Raw genomic sequence first — 23,811 nt, 5'->3', positions numbered from 1 at the left:
ATCTCTAATTGTATTCCAAGAAGGCATTGTGATTATAAAATTGCAGATGTACAACATAATGCTGGGTTGTATATGAAATGTCTGGGGATAGGTGAAAAAATAATTGTCATAAATAGCCAAGAAAATGGTGTGCTCTAGTGGCCTGAGCTGAGTAGTTGGAACATAAACCCTTGAATTCTAATCATAGCTTGACTTTGGCTTTATGGTCTTGGTGAAATCACTTAATTTCTCAGCCCCAGTTTCCCCATCTTCGTGGTGGGAAGTGTGAGGAAATGAATTAATTTAGTTAACTTTTTGTACAAATATTTTGAAGGTGCAGATCTCTATACAAACATTTGGTAACTGCAAAAGTTGTGAGAAGAAGATACTTTGGAAAGAAGGCATAAAAATGTAAATCTTTTCAAGGGATAGGGTCAAGTAGTTTAGCCTTCAAATTTAGACTTTGTTGAAAATCTATAGCAGTCAGCATTAAAAAAGATAGTCACCAATAGTTATCAGACAGTGGTATGTGAGATACTGCACTTATTTCCTGCTATAAATATGGGGAAAACATTTAGTTACTTAGGTTTGTTAACAGAAGACAAATTCTAGCCAAGATTTTCAAAAGTTATTACTGATTTAAATTGGCTGTCGGTAATAGAGGCCTGATTTTTCACAAAGCTCTAAGTATGCTCTCCACGAAGAACAGGCCCCTCAAAGATGTCAGGAGCTGGTCTTTCAAAACAAGGATCCAAATTTACTAGTTGCATTAGAAAATCTTAGTCACTGCCATTTTAATGGTGGTGGCTAAAATCTGAATTTGACAATGTTGATTTAAAAACAAAAATAATCGGTAAAAGGTATTGTTAAATGTTCCCTGTAAGTGTTGGAAACCCAGACTAAACAGTTTTGTGCTAATGGGTGAGAATAAGTGAAGCTTCTCAGATGAGGTTTAAATATCCTTGTTGAATGAAGTGCAACAGATTAAGCAAGTAATGTAAATGTTGCCAATTTAATCTAAGGTGGTGGTTACAACTCTGGTAAGGAAGATCATATTTTTAAAAATGATGTATTATCTAGATAATTTTCTTTTAATTTCTTACCTGAATAGTGTATATATTTTTAAATAGGACCTTGACTAAGGACACCATATTGTTTTGAGAATTGAGTATATAACTTTCATTAGTCTAACTGTATTTTCTTGAAATCTGAAGACATGAAGCTGCACTATGGTGATCTCACAGACAGTACTTGCCTGGTGAAGATAATTAATGAAGTGAAACCCACTGAAATCTACAACTTGGGAGCTCAGAGCCATGTCAAAGTAAGTAACTTTTTATCACTGAGAATTCTGAATGGTTAGTGATTGTGTGCACTATATCTCTATTCATAATTTTAGTCCAGAGCCCCTACAGCATTTCAACAATTACTAGTTATAACATATGAGCACTGCTTTAAATCATAGCAAATACTACTAACTTGGTGCTGAATACTGTACCAGTTTCCGTACTGAATGAAAAATTAAACCTTAAGTGGCAGTACGAGGTTAAATTGGCATTGCCAACACTATCCCCAATTTTTGAGGCTTAGTGTGTCCACCATTTGAAATAACATTGGTTTCAAAATGTCCTGAAAAGAAACCCTAATAGAAGACTAGCACAGTTGGTTTGTGTCTGAACCAAAACATTGTTTTAAAGTAATATTTTATTTTTAGCTGATATATTTGATGATGTGTATGAACCTGATTAAAAAATTCCAAATAGCTGAGTGCTGTTCTCAATTCTGGTCAGAAGCCTTTGGGGTGAAACATTTAGTTCCATACTATTCCTCACCCAAAGCCTCTAACTAGCAGTCTTTGACTTGTTCCTCCTTTTCTGTCCACCAGCAGTCTCCCCTTTGATCCTGCTGGTGTCTGTCTTGGAATGCTTTGGAGTAGCCTATCGTTATTTTATTTTTATATATTTTTATTTATGAGGTATTTGCAACTTTTTAGTGCAGGGATTCTCAAACTGGGGGTTGTGACCTCTCAAGGGTCCCAAGGTGGTTATGTGGGGGTCACAAACTGTTAGCTCTGTGGGGCTGACAGCCCTGAGTCCCCATTAAATTAAATTACCTCTCCCCCATTTTTAATTTATAAGGGGTGTCACACTCTGAAGCTTGCTGTGTGAAAGGGGACACAAAAGAAAGTTTGAAAACCACTGTTTTAGTGTGTGAGTTGCATCTGTTGTTGCTACTAGTCTGTTAAATGTCTAGTGGGTGCCATAATGAAACATTTACAGTGTCCTGTATAGTACCTACAGAAAGTCTTTTTCTGAGTGAAAGAGACTAACCTTGTTTAATCCTTTACTAATATGGAAAAGATTACCCAGAAATGAGCATTTCAAGGTCATTGCTGTCCCTGGTGATTTTTCTCCAAAGAAGAATTTAACCTTTTCTCTCCTTGATTTTGATGCACTTCCTTTTCTTTTCCTTTCTTTTATTCTGGATACACTACTGATCTTCCGGTGTTAATTGACAGAACACTGGCTGTAACAGAACCACAATACAATAGCCACCATTTTCACAGCCTCTTTTGTTAAAATCGGTTTATTCTTGACGTAGAAATAATTTGAGCTTCTGGCATCCTACTTAACAGCGAATGCTTCAAATTAGTTTTGTACCCAGTCTTATTGATCTTCCTTCATTTGCAACTTGTGTATTTGTTCATGAAAAGTAACATCTCCACTTCCCCAAGAATGTATCACTACCAGTGAAAGGTTCTGCCTGTGCCAGTTTTGAGGTAGACAGTGTCCTTTGAAAGAATGTGACATGTAAATGGAGAGAGTGCCATATACTCCTTCTGAAGGGGAAATGGAAAATTTTAAAACTGTCAAAGGGTTGAACTTGCAGCTAGAGACAAATCAGTAATTTTACCTTGAAATACCAATTTGCTGTGAGTTCAGGAAAGTGATGTGAGTAACAAGGTGAATTTTCTGTTAATGGGATGGGCAGCTGCCTAATGTGCATGTAACTTTACATAAAAAAAGATAAAAATAAAAACGGCACCTTATTGTAATCACAGAATTCTCTTTAAACACATGTAGTTTCATTTACCATGGGGAATCATCATTTGCATTTGCTTCTTTAGTTCTCTCTTACAAATTAGGATCCATAGACTACTCTTAACTACTTGGTAGCAAATCGTGATTAGAAAACAATGGTAAATCAGCCACATGCACCTTCTGACTCCTTCCTCTTCTAAGGCCAGGAGTGGGTACATAATTGCTTTCAAACTCGTGTCTAAGTCAGCAAAAGCAAATCATGCCTAAAGACAGCAACTAATGACTGGTCTGATCATAGATATAAAAATTAAATGGAAACTTTTTAAGTTTTAAAAATAATACTTTGGTATTATCAAGATGATTTAGAACGGTTCAGCAATGCCAAATGTTCTAAGACTGCTGCTGACACTAATGGAGTTGGGAAAGTCTTGACAAATCAGATGTCAAGAATTATAACATTCAAAACCAGTCGGAGAACACTTCAGTCTCTTTGGTCACTCGATTACAGACCTAAAAGTGGCAATTCTTCAACAAAAAAACTTCAAAAACAGACTCCAACGAGAGACTGCTGAATTGGAATTAATTTGCAAACTGGATGCAATTAACTTAAGCTTGAATAAAGACGGGTGGATGGGTCATTACACAAAGTAAAACTATTTCCCCATGTTTGTCTCCCCCCGCCCCCCCCCTCCATTGTTCCTCAGACATTCTTGTCAACTGCTGGAAATGGCAGACCTTGATTATCACTACAAAAGGTCCCCCATCCACACACACCCCTTGCTGGTAATAGCTCACCTTACCTGATCACTCTCATTAGTGTGTATGGTAACACCCATTGTTTCATGTTCTATATATAAATCTTCCCACCGTATTTTCCACTGAATGCATCCAATGAAGTGAGCTGTAGCTCACGAAAGCTTATGCTCAAATAAATTTGTTAGTCTCTAAGGTGCCACAAGTCCTCCTTTTCTTTTTGCGGAGTTGGGAAAGTACCTGTTCCTTCATAATAAGATTTTGCAAACTGGTGAACATCCTCATCAGCACATGATTTAAGCAAAGCTTGCTTTAATCATAGCCTATGTAAATTAACTACTTTTTTGTGTGTGGTGCTTTCAGAGAAAAAGTTCTAATCTTAGCTTACTTTACATTCTGGTCACTTGGAATCAATGACGTCTGCAGTGTTTTTTGGTGGTGTTTATGTTGGCTTGTGTTTATGTAGAATAAAGTTTTCTATCACTCTCACTTCCAGTTAATTTTATGTGAGCCATGCTGAAAGTAAGGAAAATAAAATAATAGGAAGTTGGTCTGGTTTCCTGTAGGAAACCAATGAAGATGAAATTGGTTCTTGGAATGAACCCACAGCAGTCTGGGAAATACTGACAGAGAAGACCATTTTTCTAAATCGTAAACAGTGAGGATTATGACTCATGAGTAGGTCATTGAGAGGCTGATTTGATCTTATGCTGGAGAAAGTGAGAGATGAAGACTGAATTTGCTAGTTTTTGGAAACTGTAAACTTAACATGATATCATCAGAGTAGGAACAAATTATCCAGTGTGTAACCCTGCCTGTTTTCATGAGGAATGGGGTTTATAACTTCTACAGAGGGTGTTCAGTAACAGTAGCACATTCACTTCAGAGCTGTTACGCTAGTAGTTTAATCTTAAATTCTGTTCTTTAGACACTGCTGTATCATGAATCGTCACTACTAACCATGCAAATGTGTTTTTTTTTCATTTGGGTAGAATTGATGGAGGTAATTGGTTACTGTGCATTGACTCCAAAACCCAAGCACAGAATAGGCTGTTTTGTGTACATGCTTGATTAACTGAAACCAGTTGTTCAAAACTCCCTGCTAGAGTCCCTGACATATGTCATGTCTACACTACCACTTACGTCAGCAAAACTTATGTAGCTCAGGGGTTTCGCTGGCATAAGTTTTGCCGGTATAAGAGGTAGTGTGCACAGTACTATGTCGGCGGGAGAGTGTCTCCTGTTGACATAGCTACCTCTGATCATTGGAGGTGGCTTAATTATGTTGATGGGAAAGCCCTCACTTCAGCATAAAGCAGCTACATGAGAGCTCTTACAGCTGTACCACTATAAGGTCTCTAGTGTAGACATGGCCATAGACGCATGTACTTTAAAATTTATTAACTATATTCAAAATTCCTTCAAATATCCAAACCCTAGTTTGACTGAATTTGTTTAATGCCATTTCCACACACCATTTGGCCAATTGAGGGGGGTATTGCATATTTGTGTGTGTGTGTGTATAGAACAGTGCACAACATCTTATATCTATTTTAGGCAAACATAATTATGAACAGTATTAATTGCACTAGGAAACCACAGTACAGTATTAACTGTAGGTATTTTACTGTTGCCATCTTAAATTAATCAAGCAGGTATATACTCAGCTGATAGAAATGTTGAAAGCAAAGGGCAACAGAACACTGATATAGAGAATTCTGTCTTATATTAAACAGCTTAAAGTTAAATTCAGATGTGGTACAAAGGGATGCAACTGCTTTGTTTATAATGGAGTTAGTTTTGCCTAGTTACTCTGAGTCTGAATGTGGCCCTTTTAGTGCACTTGCTGTAATCAGTAGGAGATGACCTATTATGGGCTGTTGGCAGTAATTATTAGTGTCTCTTGCCAAAACTGTTGTCATAAAATATATGACGTGAAAAAAATGGGCTGATGTATTGCAACCAGGGTGCCTAATGTTTGCAACACAGACACATTGGCCATGTGCCAGTGGCCCTAGCATTAGACCTTATTTGCATATAAACTAACTTTTTAAAAAATCCGAAATACATGCCCTTAACCACTGTTTGCTGATACTTGTTTCTACCTTGCAAGATAAATACAAATAGTTGATTGTTTTTGTTCAACAATGATGAAACCCTGAAGGTGATCAGGTTTTTTTTTAAACTGCAGTTGCTGAGAAAGGGTGGATCAGGGCTACATTTTATTGCTACGTGGTCTGCATTTGGCACTGTGCTTGGACATTGACACTCTACTGCTATGATACCAAAATATCAATCAAATAATAATATGCATCACTCATAAAGCACTTTTCATTTAGAGAGCTCAAAGTAATTTAGGAGCCTTGTCCCCATTTTGCAATGGGGAAACTGAGATGCTAGGAAAGGTTAAACAGCTTCCTGTATGTGTAGAATCCCAGTTTTCCGACTCTTTGGTCTGCCTCTCTGTCCATTGAACCTCATTGCCTCCCAAATGTTGTAAGCTGGGAAGAGTCAATATGTGACTAAACAAGAGGAATACTTCAAACAACCAGTTGTCCTCTGTTAGCAGATTCTATTCCATCTGCAGCAGCAGCAGCATCTCGATTTTTGTCTGATTTACTAATACATTGCTAGTTTTGAATATTTTGACACAGGGCCAGTGTTTGCTTCTAATCAGGATATAAAGGTACCCCCAAAATGTTGGTTAGCTGGGATATTTTATGCAGTAGAAAAAGAATTCACAGTACATTGCGGAATTTCAACATTATGGGCCAGATTCTAGAGTAACTGCTGAAATCAATTTAAGTTACATTGGTGTAAAGCTTGTGTAAATAAGAACAGAATCAGGCCCATTGCTTTAAGTTTTTTACTTTAGCATAAAATTTCAGTGGGTTTATTTCTGCTTATGTAGTTCTAAAATGCTGATTGTTAATATACGGTACTTTTTTGTAGTTGGCAGAATTTTTCACACGGAATTTACCACAGCATTGTTTTAAATACTCTGCAATTCTGCAGAGTAATGCAGAAGTATGTGTATGCTTTGATTTTCTTTTCATGTAAATTGGATTAACTTTTAATGCTTGGGTGCCTGAACACCTATATTAGTTTCTATGAGTGGAAATGTATACTTGGTTCGTAGGCTTGTGCTGATGTTTAACTATCTATGTCAATATTGGAATTAGCACCACCTGAGTAATTTTTAATATTCACTAACAGTGAAACATGATAATTCAAGATGTAAATTCAGAATATCTGGCAATAAAATAACATTGGTCCATGTTTGTTTGGAAAAAAAAAAACAACATGCTACCAAGTTAAAAACTTCCCTTTAAATTTACAGTATCAGAGAGCTCTAGATCTACAATACATAGGAAGTATTTGCAAACTGGTTTATTTTCCTAAAACACATAGGTACTAGAATAAGGTTTTGTAAGTTCTACTGATGATAGTAGAAGGGTTGGTATTTGTATAGTTCAGTAATCAGGTGGATTAACGTAGTCCTTTTTAACTGATCTTCTGGTTAAGGCCCTGATCCTGCAAACACTTACTCAGGGGCTTAGTTTTAAGCATGTGAGAAATCCCATTGAAGTAATAGAATTTATACGATACGACTGGTTCTAATACCTATCTGTTTTCTTAAAACAAACCAGTTTTAAAAATACCATCTCTATATTGGGGATATGTATTACTCTTACGGTGTAAATTTAAAAGGCCGTATTTTATCTTGGTAGTGTCTGGATTTTTTCCAAACAAACATTAATCAACAACGTTAATGCAGTTACTCATGTATTTAAAATTAAATGTGGGCAAAATGATTGTAGGTTTGGAAGATTGGAATTGAGAGACTTATCAGTGACATTTATATAATTTGTATCCATTCAGTTTTGGCCCTGATTCTGGAATCCTTACTTAGGTAACTCTCATTGACTTGAGTTCAGTTTTGTTTGAGTAAGAATTGCAGGCTAAAACCTTTGTTAGGAAATTCTAAAGTGTTCCCAGTCCTTCTGCAGTATCAAAAATAATCAGAACTATACACTACTTATAACATATAAATCCACATAGTTTTATCCGGTATGCAGAAGTAAAATGTTTCTGATCATTCAGTTTGCATGTTTTTTGTGCTTTGTTGTTGTATTATATTAAGTTTCCATATATTTAGCTATAAGCATTGAAAAAGGCCTAAGTGGGTAGCAGTTTAACCATTGAAGAGTGAAACACTCATTGTACCAAAATCTAGTTCAGTTAATGGACAAGAATAATGGCTGTGCTAAGGGTAAGGATGCAGTGTACACTGTATAAACAAGAATAATTCAATAAATCTCAACTTTATAGAATTTAAGAACTTCACAGTTAGGTTTTATAGAATATTTTACTGTATCACAAGCTGGTATCAAATTATCTTTAATTGAAAGTGTGTGGGAGTTCATTTGATTAGCTAAGAAGTAGAGCCCACTCCTGGTTTTTGCATCAGTAGGAACCTGAATGCAGACTGCTTTGCTGTAGGGATCCTGCTCACCAGGATAGGATTCCATAGAATTGGCTAGGGCACCATGGCATGGTGCATACTTTGCTGCATCTCTTTGCCAAACCACTGTGCTCAGCTACCATCTGTTAGCTAGCCTAGCATTGGCTTCTCGCAGCAGTTTGTGCTTCTCGTTTCCAGACCATAACCTCTTGAGGAAGTGGTGTGTGAGCCATTTCATTATTCAGGACCATCTCTTAACACTTGTGTGCTCTGAGGAAGGATCCTGCACTGCTGCTTCACTAGAGGAAGAAGATGCTTGCATTACCTTATCAACCTCACCTGCACCAGCGAGTGGCTTAATCCTTGAAGTGCTGATCCAGCAAAGCACTTAAGCATGTGCTTAACTTGAAATTGGTGGGATTACTCAGGTGCTTAAAATTAAGCACTTGCTTAAGTACTTTGCTGGATTGGGGCCAGAGTGTTGGGGTCTTGAAGGTCAGAGCCTCAGTGTGGCTGAGGGAAGCGTAAGGTTCTTTGTGTTCCCTTTTTAAAGTTTGTGTGTCATTTTGCCTATGTCTAGCTTTAAAACTCTCTCATTGCATTTCTGAGCAATGTAATTCAAATGTAAAGCAATTTAAAAATTCCGTTATACGCACATATTATTTTACATGGGGGTAGGGTTGAGGAACACTATGAAAATCGTATTATACCTGTTCAAACAGATTTTCTTTTATAAAATCTGGGAGGAACTGTCATTTTGATAATAGGTGGTGGTGGTTGGAATTTCTCTTATTAGTAGACCACACAAAGATATGTTTGTTGGCATTTTACATCATCAGTCCAGTCATAATAGCTGCGTGCATTGGCTAGCCTAAACTAAATCTAAAACCAAAAATATTTTTAGTAACTAAATGTAATTGTCACATGGCTTCAACAGATTAGTGTAATTGTTAGATAAGTATACATACCGTGTCTGCTAATATTATAAATGCATGCAAATGAATAATGGGATTATATGATTGCAGTAGTATGTACTAAGAATAATATATTGATTTGGTTCTTTAGCAAGTACAGTGTTACCAAATTCTTCACTTTGTGATCTGAAACAAGTACTTTTCAGGCCAAGCACACTGGGAGCCAAATTGAGGCAGTATTTTTATGAAAACAAATGGACATGTTTTAGTGCTGCAAAAACCTGTAAAATTACCTCTTTGTGCCTTCTCCCACCTAAAACACCCAAATCAAATCCTCTCTCCCAACACCTCACTGTAGCAATTTTTCCTGGAATGGAAAAAAATGCTAGAGATTATATGCTTTTGGGGTCATACTGATTTCCTTTGTATTGCACATATTTATAATTTGTTAGGTTTTTGCTTTTTCAGTCTCTGATGTTGTTGTTTTTCATGTGTCACTTGTGATCAGCACTAAGAAGATTACCACCAATAAATTTTATTTTAAAGTATCAGGAAAGCAATCCAGGGAAAAATGAAGCCTGATAATGTATTGAATACTTATCAAGGGTGTGAAAAAGACGAGACAAAGCCCTGAAGCAAAACTTTTCCATGTGATTGGATTGTTAAATAGCAAAGAGTGTAAATATTGTGATCAGCTAACCGAAAAAATTATAGACTACATTGTCGGTTGGTTATTTGTAAATTCAACAGTTTTATTTTTTGCAAGATATTTTATAAATGCAAGTAAAGGATTTTTTTCTTTAATTCCCCTCTTGTGCAATACAGTATATAAAGAGGACTACATACTTTGATGGATGAAGTGGTCCTTATCTTTATGATCTTGATGACTGATCAACTATGTTCTTAATCTCCTGCTTTGTGCGTTATTGGTATTTTAACATTCTGGGATGGATTCTGAACTCAGTTATGTTGTTGTAAATGTAGAGTAACAACTGATGCAGTAGAATTTACATTGACTGCAGTGGCACTGAAGCAGGTTTTCATGAGTGTGACTGAAATCCAAAATCTGAGCCCTTATTAAATCTATGTAATTGCTGATGGATATTCTAGCATAATTAAAATAACCCACATTTTGACAGCATTACCATGTACATATTAAAAATTGAAAATGAATTATGTATACATTCTCTAAGTTCTCAATTGGAAAAGGTAGTTAAATTGGGAGTGCCTTTAAAAATAAAGATTTTTATTATGTACATTTGTTTTATTTTAAGTAGCCCAAATTCTGTTTTTAAATTCATTTAAATTTAGAGGGAGGAAAAATGCAAGTTCTGTAAACGTTTCTGTATTTCTTGGGAAGTAAGCAAATGCCCCGTAGTACTTTTCCTTAGGACAGCTGGTTCGGATGGAAAGAGAAGGAAAATAGTTACGGTGTTTCTGGCATATTTCTTCTGTCAAATAGATGGCAGCAGAGTGTTATAGACAATGGAGCAGTCCAGTCCTGTAGTTGTAGTGAAAGAATGGTGACATTGCAAGCTGACTTTTATCAACTGCAGCCTGGTATAACTTGTAGTTAAACACAAAATAAGAAAGAAAGCTACCACTGATAATGCAGGAGCATAGAGGATGAAGAAGGGTATGAGATGCTATAAAGTTCTGAATTCTGGAATAGTCCCAGGTGGGAAAACTTAATCTTTTAAGGTATGTCGTCCTCTCATGCAACATGACTGAAATCAGCTAAAATAATATGCATGTCAAATTAAAATGACAGAAATAGAAAGTATTCACAAGTTGCAACTGAAAGTAATGAACTGCTGCCTTGGGGTACTCTAGAACTTGGCCTGCATGCCTATTTTTTAGTTAAGCAAGTTAAAGAGAGGAAATGTCAGTCCTCAAATCAGGCAAGCATTCTTTGGGAACGTTTGCTCAAATGTCAGCATTTTTTAGAAACAGATCTGCAGTCTGTTATGCCCCAATCCCAAAATTAGATTTGCCATTAAAAGGGTTCAAGTATTAAATGCGTCTTCAGGATAAGTGGTTAATTAAAGTGGTGCAATGTTTTAATTAGCATTCACTAGTTGCAAAATTAATAATGGGTTGTACAAGGGGTGTAGTAATCAAATATTATATTTGATGTACTCAATATTTTGTCTGTATCTGGAGCTTTTAGTAGGATTACCTTCAAAACAGAGGATGAAATCCTGGCTACGTTGAGACCAACGGTAGTTTTGCAATGAACTTCAATGGGGCCAGGATTTTTCACCTACAGTGAAGAAATTTTGGAGCCTATCAGTCAATTTCAGCCCAAAATTGTTGTCTTATGATATAATTGTAAAAGTAAAGAAACAATCCGAGATATGAGTGTTTAGTTTCAAGATTATTGTGGCTTCATTGTACTTCAAGGTTTGGAAAAAATCAACCCAGGTCAACCTTAGTGCTACCAAACCTAGAAAGGACTTTATTTCCGATAACACTGTATTACTACTACTGTTCAGGGTAAACATATGCCACACCATTTATTTTCCTGCTGTACCCTACATAGTTTAGTTTCCATAAACAGAGTTCATTGTTACAAAATTTGTTTTCAGAAGTGTATATAACAACTGAGTAAAGGCAATATTTGGCAAGTCTTTGTTGTGACAGAAAGTTATTTCTCACATGTTTTTTCCTTCCTAAATCTGATATCCTAAGAATCCCTACCCCTATTCGACAAGTTAACCCTTCCTCCCCTTCCCAATTTAATTTAATTTCTCATAGCTAATAAAGGCATTTTCACTCTGAAGTGTGTTGCAACTCACTCTCACTATTACAACTAAGTGAGACTAGAAGGGAGTATAGTTTCCAACTGTGTAATGTAACAGTGCAAAAATTAATAACCCTGGCTGCTGATGTTTCAGCTTTGATTAAACTGCTGTTAGTGACACAGTATGAGTGGGCCTGTGTGATTCTTTTAAAATGCTTTTATAAAATGAGGTGTTTTGACAGTTTTAATAAAACTGCTACAGTATCATATGTACTGTATGTAATTCATGTTATGTCAACATTGCTAAAACATGGACGGTATATGGACTACATACATACAGTATTTTATGCAATAAAATGATAGTATTCTATTCCTTTCTTTTAACTTTCTGTGTTTAGTATCAGTTTCATTAAGCATGCCATGTTTTACAAAGAAATCTTCTGTTTTGCTTTCAAATACACTTCTAAGGATATTCCAAATTAACAATAGTGTTTAGAAACATACCATGTTTGTTTTAATGACTTTTATGCTAAAAAGCATAACAATGCTGTTCTAATCACTCTAAAAGGGAACCTAAGTAAGCAAAAGCATGCACTGAACACACAGTTCACTTAATAGAACAAAAAATAAGAACATTTTAAGATCCCTTCAGAAAGCATTTTCTAAATGTATTTCACCTGACAACCTTTTGTATCGTCAGAGTAAAATGCTGCAGGGCCCTGCTTGGGCAAAATCCCATTGAGGTTAGTGCTATTTTTCTGAACAAGGAATTTATCTTGAAAAGCATGATTTAATTTTCTAAAATCTGAAATACTTCTATATCTTTTTTTTTTTTAAGTACCAGCATATTTTTTTCTCCTTACAATACTGCACCCCCCTCCCCCTTGTGCTGATTAATACTAGGTTCATTTTCTGTGTTCTTAGTATGGTCAGATATGTATGGCTTATGTACCTCTTTGAATCATATATATTCACCCCTTTTATTTTCATGATCAATGGAAGAATTACAGTATAACTTTTTTAAATGAGTCTGTAGATTTTTAATGCATGTGGAATAGTTGAAATAAAATTTTACGTACTAAAAAGGGTTTTGCAGATTTGTAATACTACGAGATAACAATAAGGTTACTGAAAAAAATCCATTTTTGTAGTCCAGACTATCACACTATGGGACACATTCAAGACTATGGAACCTGTAATTATGAAATGCCATAGGTTCAGTAGTCAGAGCACAAATATTTTGAGGGGGTAATGACATTGTTGTAATAGTGAACAGGCAATAGTTCCATATTTTTTTCTTTTCCAATAATATTTTAGAAAGTGAAAATTAAAATATGGCATTTTTATATCAGAAATTGCAAACTTATAATGGTACATTGCAATGGTGATTTTTATAGTTTCATCACATTTTTTTAAACATTAAGGGTAGACATAGGCTGTGCAACTTACCCATATTGTTAAAAACCATTTAGAAATGAGACAAATATAATCATTCCTTCCTTCACTATCTTTGAACTTCAGTCTGTCTTCTTTATTCTATAGCAGTGATCTTGAATTGATACTTATAGAACATTGTTTTTAACCATATTTACAAGTTTGAAATGTAAATTAACGTTACAAATTATTTCAGTCCATAAACAGTTTAACTTTTGAGTAATGTTTATCAATAAAACTGTCCAAATGAAGAATCAGTAGATCATTTGACTATAAAACTCCCTAAGATCTAAAAAGAAACAATTTATAATTGTTTTCAGTGATGGTATACTGTACCACTATGAAATTCAGCACACAGGAAGAAATAAGGAATAAATAGAAGTATTGTCAAATACTTTATGAAATGGTAAGGGATTAGATCCCATGAGCAACTGAGTGCCATCAGCTCCCATTGACGAATTAGGCTTGGAAAGGGAAAAATATCTGTCAGTGTGTGTACTGTGGTATACTCTTTGATTTGAACATGTTACATGTAATGCAGCTGAATCAGCTGTTGTCTGAGAAACTGCATGCTCCCCTAATCTCCCTGCATTTTGTCCTTCTAATATTTCACATCCTTGTGACATAGAAGAGGAGTTGTATCAAATATCTCTAACCATATCCATTGATTTCAGAGAGAGTTTAGCCAGAGTAAAGACTTCAGGATTGGACCACTATTATATTTTCTTCCTGGCCCCTATTTTTATCAGTAAGAATGACTGACAGCATTCTCCTGTTTCCATATATTTTAATTAAGTATTTAATGGTTGTATTGGAGTGAATATTTTCACTGCAAATGTGTTTGCTGAGCTGCATTTTTCTTGCAACTGTGTGACATTAAGTAGTGGCATTTTCATTTTAGACAGGCATTCTTGCATGATGTTGTCTCTTGGTGATGCAATTTAACTGGCAAAATATCAAAACAAATAAACCAGAAAACATGTTATAAAAATAAATTAAAGGATGCTAAAAATTCAAACTATTGCTTCCAAGATTTAATACTTAATATTAAACAAAGCTGTTTTTTGTATGGGACAAATGAGTTTGAGGGGCTTTCCCAATTTTATATTTTGGTGCAATATTTTGTTGATGTGTACCTCTAAAAGTTCACTGTGGCAAATTGAATCCCCTGTAAGTAATTACATTGCCTATGCCTCATAATTAACATACATAATTATTCGCTTAACTAGGTAGTAAACTTTAATTGGAGAGCCCTAATAAGCGTTCCTGAAAATATTTCGTATTTTCAACCTACCTGAGAGTGATGCTAGTAAAAGAATATCTGTAATTTGTGTCACTGTTCAACTACCTTAAATTCTAATCCATTTTAAAAAAGTTTTAGTGGCACAAATCAGGAAAATTATGATTTATTCTTCTATCTGCTTTAAATCTTACTTTCCATATTTTAAATGTGATTTATGGTAGTGGTCATCACATACATTTTGTCTGAGTTAGAACAATATAAAATTGTCTGTGGATTTCAAAAGCTATAACTTAATTTAGTTAGGAACTATATCGTCTGGAAATAGCAGATAAAAAGTATTCTATTTAGATATACTGTAAATATCCTCCTTTCTTTTTGAAAAATACTTGGTTTTCCTAAGTCTGGTTGTAGTAATTCTAATGAGAGATAATGACTGACTTTCTTGTATAAGGGTCAGATCCAAAGCCCATTGAAGTCACTAAAAATTACTTTGGACCAGGTCTTTAGTGTTTATAATACTATGTTAAATTAAATTTAAGATGAGATGTCATGAACATTTCTTTGTTTCTGGATAACATGCACTTTTATGCTGATAACACACTCAGATGCACAGTTCTGTGTTTCACAATCTATAGTCAGTAATATTACAAGTTCCATTGACTGCTTCCTCTGTATTTAGTTGAGTAATTTTTTTATTATTAAAGGTTTTAAAAATACCTTATGTTAATGGGATATATGCTTTAAAAGCTGAATTCTAAATATTGGATCCTAATTAAGATTTAAAAGACCATGAGATAGGTCAGCTAAAGGAGTTTTAGCATTCCAAAGGAACACATACTTTTAAACTCTCTATTTAAATGGTGTAAGTATTTTATTGCTTGTAATTCATTGCCTTACATTAGTGGTCAGAATATTAAGGTAAAATTCCCTTATAAATATTCATAGAGGGTATTCTTATTTATACTAAATAAATCAAAGCAAATGTCTTGCACTTTCTCGTCAGTGTTTCAGTGTAAAGTAAATCATGGGAAATCTGATATTTAGAACCCTGTAATGCTGGACTCAGAACTTCATGATGGTGATATTGAACTGATCAATACAAATTTATGATACTGTCAGTATAGTCTTAGTAATCTAAGATTGGCAACATTATTTCAATTTAATGCTTGAAAGTAAATGTAATGGCATCTAATGTGAAAACCTACCCATTGTTCAAAAGGGCAGCCTTTTCACTAATTCTCGTAGGTCATGGTTTTCAATAAAACTTAGTCCTAGAATATGCAGCGGGGATAAAACAAGATTATCTGCTACACATTATGCTTTCTGTCAACAAGTGTAGATTAAAGTTGATTCTGCTTCTGTAAGCAAATGCTAACATTTTTTTTATAGGAGAGGTATCTTTCTTAATGACATGTTACATGTGGATATTTACTGTAAGATGTTAACACATTCACAAATTGCGTTAACACAATGAAACATGACTTTCCAACACCAGCAAGTGAAAACAGCTCTGAAGTCTTAAAGGTAGTGGTAAAAATATACAGAAAATAAGCTTACTTTTTAATACAAACAGTTGCTCCTTAATTGAAACGTAGCCTTAATTTTTGGTTTATGGCTTGTTGTTTGATATTTAAAAAAACAACAAAGATCTCACAGGTTAATCCTTTCACAGCCCACATAAAATAGAAAAGGTATGCATTTTTATGTGTTTTGGTTATCTTTTATAAGAGGAGCTAATTATTTCATATTTTAAGTATAATACAGGAATATTTAATTACGCTTACAAAGTGTTTCCTAAGTTTTGAAGTGGCTTTTTTTAAATGTCCTAAAAACGTAAAAAGAGACTATCCCAAAAGGATGATTTGTTGACAGCAGATCTTTATGTAGATGTTATCAAACTGATTATTATTAATAATTAATTTAAACTTAATATATTATATTTACAATAGAGTAGGAATAGATTGTAAACTCTTCTGGGACTGGATCATGTCTTCATATATTTCTGTGGAGGGCCTGGCACTATGGTCAGGCACAGAAGTCATGATTATGACCTCTAGTCATAACTGCAGTAATATGCTGTTAAGATACAAAATATAGCTGAAACAAATTGTAAGTGGGAATGTATACTTAATATAAATGTTTTAATGATGCAACTTATATTTGTTGCAACACAAACAGTAATGTAAGTCTCTCATTCTGGAATACTAACTAATGACTAAGGCTAACCTTTTCAAAAGGCTTCTTATTGAACTATAAACTTTTTCATTCTGAACAATAGAGTATTGTTGCTGTTGATCCTTGATCTTTATACTTTAACTTTTTCAACCTAATAATGACATTGTTGTACAAATCCGTTTAAAGATTCTCAAATAGAAATCAGAGTGGATACACTTTCAGTTCTCTATTTGACTGTTAACTGCATAATTCATTATTAAGATTTCATGTTTCATTACTATGCTGTAAAACTGTAGTTAAGAAATTCATTTTTGTAAGAGCATTTAATGATTGTCCATGTAAATCCAGCTGGATGCATTCTGAAATGAAATACTGATAAGATGACTATAGTATACTATAAATAAATACATTCATTTGCAATGGTTCATTTAGATCAGATTTTATTCCGGTAACAGACTAGCCTGATACAGCCACACTGAATAGGTTAGTAATGGAAACAGTATTAGTAAATGCAACTGTCTGTAAATTTAATATTTAAAATAAAAATCTCTGAAGACACTGTATAAAGCTTTTGTTTTACATTTGCTAAAGTCATGCAGAATAAAGTCCATATGTAACTTATCATGCTGCACAGACAGTCTCAAATTGCTATGTCCTATGTGATTCAAGAAGGGATAACAATATACCTTTTTTTATGCCACTGACTATAATTTTATGATAGGTCATTTATTGTAATATAGAAGTTTTCCTACAGGGTTCTAATAATATTTTCCATAATCTCTAAACATAACTGACATTTTAATCTTGTGTTTTTTAAGAGTTTTTTCTTACAATAAGGAGAGAAGTTACCATACAGTGAAACTTAGATCCTTATTTCAATGCTAGTTTCATAGTAATATGTTGTCTGTAACTTTTACAGTTGGGTTGCTTTCTGTTTTTTCTAGAAGTGTAAGGAAGGCTATTATACAGAAGGCATATGAAATTTTATACTACTTATAGTAGTAAAAAGTGCTCAACTATTTACTAAATTCTTTTTTCCTCTTAGTTATTACACCATATGCATGTAGAATGATCTTAGAATACATTCAATTGTTTTGTATGGCATGGATGAATTACTTAGAATCCCATCAAGCTTTTCCTGCTTATTAATAATGCTAAAGGCTTCAAGTATTGGTCATGTCGCACTGGTAAATGTAATAACAGTACAATACTGTAGTAGATTTAATAGTAATGAAACACTGAAACTCCTGAAGAAAAGTACAAAAGCCAGACTGAATAGTTTTTCATCTTTTTTTTCTTCCCCCCTCCTGTCACCTTTTGATTTAAACTTTTTTTTGCTTTGTTTTGTTTTGTTAGATGGGTGGTAAGCATGGGGAATATGTGAAAATGTTACACTTTGGAACGGATTTAAAGGAATTTGACTAGAACCATCTGTTCCCACCTCCTAATCTTCAAGCTGCTCTCGAAAAATAGGCCAAACCTTATCCCAGGGGGCTAGTGGATACAACTAGTTAGAACAATAATAAAAAGTAAAACTGCAACATCTATAGATAACAAAATTTCAGTGATCTGCTATAGCCTGCTCATTGATTTATTTTAAAGGAAGAAATGTTTGTAAATGTATCCAAAAGCAATCAATCAAACTTCTAGGATTCACAAACTTAAAACACACCCAACCACACCCTCTTTATCTGCATGTTGGGATACCATGATACCAGTACGATGAAATGTATAAAATAACTTAATATCACCTGTTTGTCCTCAACATACACACATTCCTGCTTTCATGAGGTGAGCCTACCACCGATACTGAAGTATGCAATAGGCCAATGCTAAAAACTAGGGCTGTCAAGTGATTACAAAAATTAATAGTGATGAATTGTGCTGTTAAACAATAATAGAATAACATTTATTTAAATATTTTTTGGATGTTTTCTACATTTTCAAATATATTGATATTGATTTCAATTACAACACAATGAACATGCATCGGTCCTCTCTGCTTTGGATAGTTATCAAGCAGAACCTATCATCAGCATGGATACATGTCCTCTGGAATGGTAGTTGAAGCATGAAGGAACATATGAATCTTTAGCATATCTGGCACGTAAATGTCTTGCGATGCCAGCTGCAGCAGTGTCATGGGAACACCTGTTCTCACTTTCAGGTGACAATGTTGCCCGCTTCTTGTTTACAATGTCTTCTGCAAATTGTAACCAAACTTGTTTGTCTTAGCAATTGACTGAATAAGAAGTAGAACTGAGTGGACTTGTAGGCTGTCAAGTTATACACTGTTTTATTTTTGAATGTAATTATTTTTTGTACATAATTCTACATTTGTCAGTTCAACTTTCATAATAAGGAGATTGCACTCCAGTACTTGTATTAGGTGAATTGAAAAATATTATTTCTTTTGTTTTTTACAGTGCAAGTATTTGTATTAAAATATAAAGTGAGCACTATATACTTTGTATTCTGTGTTGTAATTGAAATCAATATATTTGAAAATGTAGAAAACATCCAAAAATATTTAAATGTTCTATTATTATTTAACAGCACAATTCATCGCGATTAATTTTTGTAATCACTTGACAACCCTAGTTTTTAGCATTGGCCTATTGCATACTTGAGTATTGGTGGTAGGCTCACCTCATCAAAGCAGGAATGTATGTATGTTGAGGACAAAGAGGTGATATTAAGTTACTTTATACATTTCATCAAGGGGGTTTAGATTTAGTCTGCACCTTGGATTTCTTTTGGACTTTACAATGCTATTGGATGCCCAGGTAGCTATCAAAAAAATACCCACTCCCATCTGTGACTGGCCAGAAAAATGTGCCTCATTCTGTCAGACACAGACTTGGCCACAGGGATCTATGGATTTGTAACCTCCAGGCTTGATTATTGCAATTCACTGGATCTAGGAAGCCACACAACCCTGTCAAAGCTACAGCTGGTAGAAAATGCCACAGGTCAGCATGAAGACTTCACCCTGGTACCTTCTTTTTCTGTACTGGCTCCCCATTTAATGACAGAGTCCAGTTCAAGGTTTGCCCTGATAATCAAAAGCCTCTGTGGGATTTGCTCTAGGTCAGAGGTGGGCAAACTTTTTGGCCTGAGGCCACATCGGGTTTCCGAAATTGTATGGAGGGCCTGTTATGGGAGGCTGTGCCTCCCCAAACAGCCAGGCGTGGCCCGCCCCCCACCCCCTATTTAACCCCCCCTGCTTCTCACCCCGACGGCCCCCCAGGACTCCTGCCCTATCCAACCCCCCCGACCACCCCCGGACCCACTGTCCCTGACTGCCCCCCACCGCCCCATCCAACCCCTCCTCTCATTCTTGACTGCCCCCCGGGACCCTGCCCATATTCAACCCTCCTGTTCCCCGCCCTCTGACTGTCCTGACCCCATCCACATCCCCGCCCCCGACCACCACCCCGAACTCCCCTGCTCTCTATCCAACCCCCCTGCTGCTCTCTGCCCCCTTACCACACTGCCTGGAGCGCTGGTGGCTGGTGGTGCTACAGCCGCGCTGCCCAGAGGCTGTGGGGGAGGGGGAACAGCAGGGGCGGGGCTGGGGGCTAGCCTCCTGGGCCAGGAGCTCAGAGGCCGGGCAGGAGCGTCCTGCAGGCCAGCTGCGGCCCCTTGGCCGTAGTTTGCCCACCTCTGCTCTAGGTACTTATGAAATCATCTCCTTCCATGACCACCCCCCCCCCCAAGAATGCCCCCACAACAACTGTTTTCCATTTGAACTATTGAACAGTGATGGAGAGGTTTAAGTGTGAGAAACAGAACTGGATGTAGACTTGGATACTCACTCCAGGAAGAGGAATAAACTATTGATCTCGCCACTTTCAGAACTAAATGCAAAGCTCATTTCTTTACATAAATGCTGTCTTGTAAACAAAAACCTGCAAACTAATCTAGCTCTTTCTTCCCCTGGGGGTGTGTGTGTGTGTGACTGTGTGAGAGAGAGAGACATTACCATCAGATGTAGGAACCTTACTCATAGACCAGGATCCCATTGTGCTTGTGGTATGCTCAGGTATTATGATAGTGAAGGCCATGTGAGTACTTAGGGCTCGTCTAAACTAACACTATAAGTTGATCTAAGTTGCACTAGTTCAGTTACGTACATTATGTAACTGAAATAAACATAATTTAGGTTGACTTAAAGCGGTGTCTACACTGCACTATGCTGACGGGAGACGCTGTCCCGTCGACTTAGCTTCCGCGTCTTGGGGAAGTGGAGAACAGACATTGATGGGAGAGCACTGTCCCATCAACTTAATGTGTTTTCACCAGACCCCACTAATTTGACGCCTCTGCATCGATCTCAGCAGTGCTGATTTTGCTTGTAGTGTAGACGTGAGCCCTAGATAGGTGCTACCTTTGTCAGCTTTAAAGGTGAGCAGATGGACCTATTTATTTAGATAGGAGTTGTGCTACATAGGAGTTGCTCAGCAGGGGCAGGTGTCGATTGTGCAGAGGTTAAGTCCCCCAGGAGTGGAGCCCCAGATAGCCGTTTCCTCTACTATAAGCCCTTCTTTGCTTCGTCCCCACTTCTCTTTATGGCACTGCCTATCCCTGCTCTCTCAGCTGCCCACAGAGAGCAAAGATGATTTCCTCCTGTGGAGCAGTGCAGGAATAGAATTTTACTACTCTCTGAATGAGTAACAGGCCTTGGTTATATATTCTCATTTTATGGTGCTTTTTTGGTATGTTAATAAAATTAAGTCCTCAAGTGATTTTGTAGTTGGTAAACTTTGCTGTATATTTTCCAAATTGCCACTTTATTTAGTGCCACTTTGCTATATAACTTGGCAACCCTTGCTACATAATTGAAGGCAAAAAGTGTAAAATATGCAAGGTCTTGATCATAATGCCTTGGTTCTTCACAAAAGTAAAAATGCAGCTGGCTGCAGATTGTTTGCCTTTATGGCTTTTTTCCTCATATTACTATATAATTTCTGTATATAGGAGTATGGATTAAGGCACAAAGATGAGAATGGGAGAAGGTTACAAAGGGAGCTAAGCATCCAGTTTCAGCCTCTTAGTATGCTGGGTAAATGGTGTGCAGGATGGGTGGGTGTGGGTATGTGTGTTTGTACACATACATAGCAAGGGGTGTATTTGTAATGAATGCAATAAAATAGGAAGCATAGTCCCTGCCACAAGGAGCTTAGTCAATATAAAAAACACAGTTGAGACCCACAAAGCAATGAATGGCCAGGAGATAAAACGTATCACAGCAGTTTAACATCTCTTGCTTTTTAATAAGGAAATAAAACTGTTTCCTACTGTGGCAGATTAATGATATATTGTTTTATTTCCTTTTATATAGATAAGCTAAATTATTTTTATAATTTAGCCTATCACTAAACAACCATGGGCCAGCATACAAAGAAGCTGAAACTGGATGACTAGTGCTTTTTTTGTATCTTTCTCCCTCTTGTCTGTGTGACTTAATTTGTGCTGCTCTTTGTGACTGGAACACATACCCTATCTTGGTAGAACAGAATTTGTCTTCTCCTTACACTCACATCTTGGGAAGCCTATCAGCATTAATCTGCTGCAGTAGGAGAGTTTTATTTCCTTATTAAAAAACAGAGAAGTTAAATACTCTGAGCTACTCTGTGATATGTTTTATCGTCTGATCATCCAGTGCTTCCTGTGTCTAAATTGTATTTTTTGTGGACTGTAAGCTCCTTGTAGCAGGGACCATGTCTCCTGTTTTATTATCAGAACCCCTAAGTGCATTTTACAAGGGTTATGCTGGGTTCATTAACATTCCAAATAAAAGGAACAAAACATGCTCCCTTATGGCCTCCCGTTTTGAGACCGAACAGAGTAGTTCCTAAAGGGCCCAAACATGAGCTCAGGACTTTGTCGGGTGCCCTTGCACTAGAAAAACGTTTACCTGTATTCCAGCAATGATGCAGTTGTCCTGGCAGTAAGTGCTGATGTAGGCAGGGTTTGGGCATGTTTTACCCCAGCATCCTTCAAACTTACTCTGATCAGACTTCATGAAATGGCGATATATCTGAATCCTGTCTCCATTAGCATGTACACATTTGCTAGAACCAGTGCAGGTGCACAGTTGCTGACTGTACCTGTATTCCAGCAAGAGTGTGTGTGTACAGATTAAGCCATCACTGAATCTGGAGGAAAATGTTGGACAAAAGAGATTCAAGTATATGTTTAAGATTATTCATGTAGAGAGTGAATTCTGAAAGTACAGGCTGGGTACTGAGCAGGCCTGAAATTCAGCTCCTCTGATCACCATCAATTTGTACAAAGCCAAATGAACACATTGCATTCAACTAAAAAAAAGGTACTTGAATCACTATATTAGTCACGATCTCATATTATACTTTTGAAAAACTGCCCAGAAAAATGTTCTTTGGCTTTTCTTGTAATTTCAAAATGATAACTATTTGACATATTAGATCAGTGGTCCCTTTAGTTTGGTATTCAACAGTGGTCAGGGCCAGATGCTTCAGAGAAGGATGTAAAGGAATTTCAAGGGTATTGATGTAAGTGAACTGAGTGGAAAAGACTCAATACTATTGTGCTGCTTTGTATGTGGATGGTAACTATTAACTCAGAGTAAAGATACACTGGATATATCATGATCAGAAGTTTTAAATCTCAAATCCAAATTCATAATCAAATCAAATTCAAATCCAACTGTATACTGGACGTGGGAATGTTAATCATATAGAGTAATCACAGGCCTACTTACCTCTAACACAGTGCCAGCTAATATATTTGTTGTACCTTGAAATAGTATACTGACTAATGTGCTATTAAGTAAACCAGTGTTGTGAACTAGTAGCTCTTTACATAAAATTTAGCGATTTATAAATGCATCAGCCTAAACCTTTCAGTGCTGCGGCTGATGTTTTCTAGTTCATTGTTACTGTGCAACAACACTGTAAGCAGGCTTTTTATCAGTAACACGAATAGAAATTCAGGGCATATTGGCTGTCTTACTGACTTCTGTTCAGAGGCAGAGAACATTTAAAAAACAGAACTTATCACCAAATAGTATTGGTTTCAGC

At 36.1% G+C, this 23,811-nt stretch overlaps 1 protein-coding gene across 2 annotated transcripts in view; it reads left to right on the top strand.

The window, feature by feature from the left end:
• The window catches only part of GMDS (GDP-mannose 4,6-dehydratase), a 549,352-nt gene that overhangs the window by 114,235 nt on the left and 411,306 nt on the right, over positions 1-23,811 (top strand). For both annotated transcript variants that reach the window (XM_084619255.1, XM_084619256.1), the window contains exon 4: positions 1,194-1,303. In XM_084619255.1, the coding sequence (XP_084475381.1) occupies positions 1,194-1,303 (110 nt within the window). The remainder of the gene's footprint in view (positions 1-1,193; positions 1,304-23,811) is intronic.

Source organism: Lepidochelys olivacea, assembly GCF_965140295.1.
Source record: "Lepidochelys olivacea isolate rLepOli2 genome assembly, chromosome: 2".
Classification (NCBI taxonomy): domain Eukaryota; kingdom Metazoa; phylum Chordata; order Testudines; family Cheloniidae; genus Lepidochelys; species Lepidochelys olivacea.
The sequence above is the reverse complement of the archived record's forward strand: the minus strand, read 5'-3'. Positions and strand labels throughout refer to the sequence as shown.